The 3192-nt window shown below is 39.6% G+C and overlaps 1 protein-coding gene across 1 annotated transcript; it reads right to left on the reverse strand.

Moving 5' to 3' along the window:
• Positions 1-90: 90 nt before the first annotated feature.
• On the reverse strand, positions 91-894 carry LOC108753847. The gene has a single exon (XM_018495782.1). It carries the CDS (start codon positions 892-894, stop codon positions 91-93), a length of 804 nt encoding a protein of 267 aa, XP_018351284.1.
• Positions 895-3192: the final 2298 nt, after the last annotated feature.

Below are 3192 nucleotides of genomic sequence, written 5' to 3' on the forward strand. Positions count from 1 at the left end.
CCCCCCGGGGGGGAGGCGAGGAGGAGTGTGGGACTTGCACCCACTAAAACCTCCCCGAGTCCTTTACCTAGTTTCGCTTTTGCCCCATAATTAGGGGGGAGGGGGAAAGTCTTTTACTCTACCAGGCGAGAGGGAGACACCACCTCCCCCTCGCCTCGCTCTATCATGGAAGGCAGAGGTCGCGCCGCGAGTACCCCGCTCGCAGGGTGGCCCCCTCATCAACGCTGACGACGTATTGGTCCTAGCCAGAGTTTCAACAAAATTCATGTATGCTGCAGAAAAAGCATAATATTCCGAACTCTTCGCAAGTGTGGATAATATGGCTGCTGGCACATTTGACTTGGTCGTATCAGGCAAATTGGCATGGTATAAATACGAATTATATATGTTCGCATCATGGTTGATCATCGGTTGACGACCCGATGTTGATGGCATATTATTTACCATCGTACTACTGGAAGCAGAAGTGTTCTCTATTTTTCTTCTTTTTTGCGACGGTCCAGCTTCAAATTCATCAGTAACTCTCTCGGTAGCTGTAGATGTCGATGGAATTCCCAACATCGCTTGGGAAGTTGTAGGTGTTGATCTCGACGATGATCCACCGACTGCACTATTGTTATCAACACTAGAAGTAGTTAGAATTTGTTCCAAGGATGTTCCTGGCATTGATGCTCCCGATGCTCTCATGTTATTTAATTGCGAGAGTAATTTTTGCTCAGACTTGCACCACCCTCTAAGGGTGGATTCAGGTACACCGATGTCACGTGCCACTGCTGCCTTTGATTCACCATTGTGAACTCTGTTAACTGCTTGGATTTTTGTCTCCGGCGACCTCAACCGCCGTTGCCGTGATCTCTTCGAAAGATCTAATGGCCTTTCTTGTATATCCCCCATTTTTTAAATTAGGAATAAGTCCGAGATCAGTTTTCAGTTTTCACAGCGTATTACTGTTACTTGTCCAAAGATACGGCTTTTTTTTGGTGCAAATTTGCGAACGTAGACCGCGTAGAACGTAGATCGCGAATCGCGAATGATACTACCAGAAGATGCGGCGTTTGTCTCTACGTTGCGTCTGTCTTTACGTTCTCTCGTTATATCACGTTTTTGGTCCAAAGTTATCAATGCGATGCTCGCGAGCGCGAATGACACCCCGAAAGATACGAGCTGAAAGCACGAGACAATTTTCTCTAAACTCTTACAAAGGCTCACCAGAGATACTTCGTGTTAAGCGCGACGGTTACAATAGAACTGACCGCTGTAGTCGATTTCGCTGTGGACTGCCCACTTCGCTTCTTTCACTCGGACTGTCCTCACCACCTGCGCGATACCCATCAGGATATATGCACGTCCTCATATTCTGTCGTTACGCCGGCAACGTTGCATTCCTCTTCTCCCACCCTATCATCCTCGGCGATTTGTATCTTTCAGCTTTCTGTGCCCTTCGGCCTCCGTCTCTTTCTTACTTCAACGTTTGACGCAGCTCGGTTTGTGACCAATGGGAATCGAGCCTAACATGTAGATCTAGAAAGAGGTGGAAGAGTTATGGGTTAATGTCGTGGTGGTGGAAATGAAAAATTCGAAATGATGAAAAAATGGGATAAACGTGAAAAGAAGGAATTCTTGGCAAAGAATTTCAAAGAAAAAAAAAAAAGATTTTTTTCAACTCGACCCTACATTGTATCCCTTTTTGTTATTAACAATATTTATTAATCGTTTAAGCAGAAAATAATTCGAGCCTCTGTCACCCTGGATATATCTCCGCGATCACATTTACATATTATTTAGATAAAAAAATCCCTCACCTACGCCCCTCCGTCGAGACGGTCGTTTGGTCAATAAGAATTTGGACTCCCCCACCACTATGCGCTACGCATGAATGGACTATGCGCTACGCAAGAATGTATTCTGCGCGTATCTTTCCCTCTCCATATCCCAGTCATCGACCTTGGCGCGGGAGGAGTGGGGCAAGCGCTCCGATCATTGCCGCGTACCTCTGAGCCGAATGACGATTGGCGCGCCTCCTAGGCTATCCCTACTCCACGCTGCTCGTGCACCGTGGGTGCACGCTCGGTGGGCCGTACTTAGGTAGGTGGTAGCCTAACAATGCCTTGTAATATTTTAATTAAACTGAGCTTATTATTTTTTTCAATTTTACTTTTCTTTATTTGTAATGTATTTTTTTTAATTGTGTGACAATTTAATAAATGTGTTTGACTCTTACTTTGCCCTTTATTTATTTTGTATAGGAAGAGTCCTTCTGTTTGTTAAATGTTTGACAAATATTGTCATAATATAAAATAGATCTTGAGTAATTAAATACATTCTTCGTAATTATTAATTTATAAAAATATACATTAACAATAACAAATAATTCTTAAAAAATATATCAAATACGACAAAGAATGCTATCATCACGGTTAGATGTTTCGAATAATATAATATATATTTCTTATTAATTAAATTTTCGATATGATTCCTTAAAAAACATATTTTTGCTTCAACGTTAAATAACTCGATGAAACAAAATCGTACGGAGATTTGTAAAAAAGCAAATTATAGGTAAAGATTTGTTCTTTCGAATGATGCATCACATTTGTATACAATTTTTAGTCCACTCCGTGGAACTCCACAAATTTTGTAAAAAATGTTGAGATTTTATATTTTTATTTATGTTTGTGTAACTTCATGAAATCTCCATGAGATTGTTTTTTTAAATAGCGATCTGAAAAATAGACATTTCAACCTGTAAAATGCTTTCTTAAACATCCCGATGCGACAATTTTTGACGAAGTTATTGTATCTTGAAATTTGCCTATTTTTGCAAAGTGAATAGGCGTTATGTTAATTTTGTTGCCCAGTGTATATAGAGTGTTCTAAAAATTCGCACCCGCAAAGTACAAAACTTTATACTTTACGCTAAAAGAAATAACTTATTCCTTTTACAAAATTGCGTCTGACAAGTAGTTTTTGCAGGAGAGCAGGTTGAAGTTGTATGAGTAAACGCAAAAATTATTTAATTTTGTTAAAGAAAAAAATTGTTTGTTTTAAAGTATCACGTCTTGTACTTTGCGAGTACGAATTTTGAAACATATATATATATATATGTATATATTTACAAATGTTTTTTACTGCATTTAGTTGAATCAATTAATTTCTTGTTTGGATATGAACAAATAAATATTCTTGACAGTA

This window comes from Trachymyrmex septentrionalis, unplaced genomic scaffold (assembly GCF_001594115.1).
Source record: "Trachymyrmex septentrionalis isolate Tsep2-gDNA-1 unplaced genomic scaffold, Tsep1.0 scaffold721, whole genome shotgun sequence".
NCBI classification, from domain to species: domain Eukaryota; kingdom Metazoa; phylum Arthropoda; class Insecta; order Hymenoptera; family Formicidae; genus Trachymyrmex; species Trachymyrmex septentrionalis.

Bases quoted from the DNA above. Each gene is read 5' to 3' on its own strand.
- LOC108753847 (XM_018495782.1), bottom strand. From the start codon at position 894: ATGGGGGATATACAAGAAAGGCCATTAGATCTTTCGAAGAGATCACGG.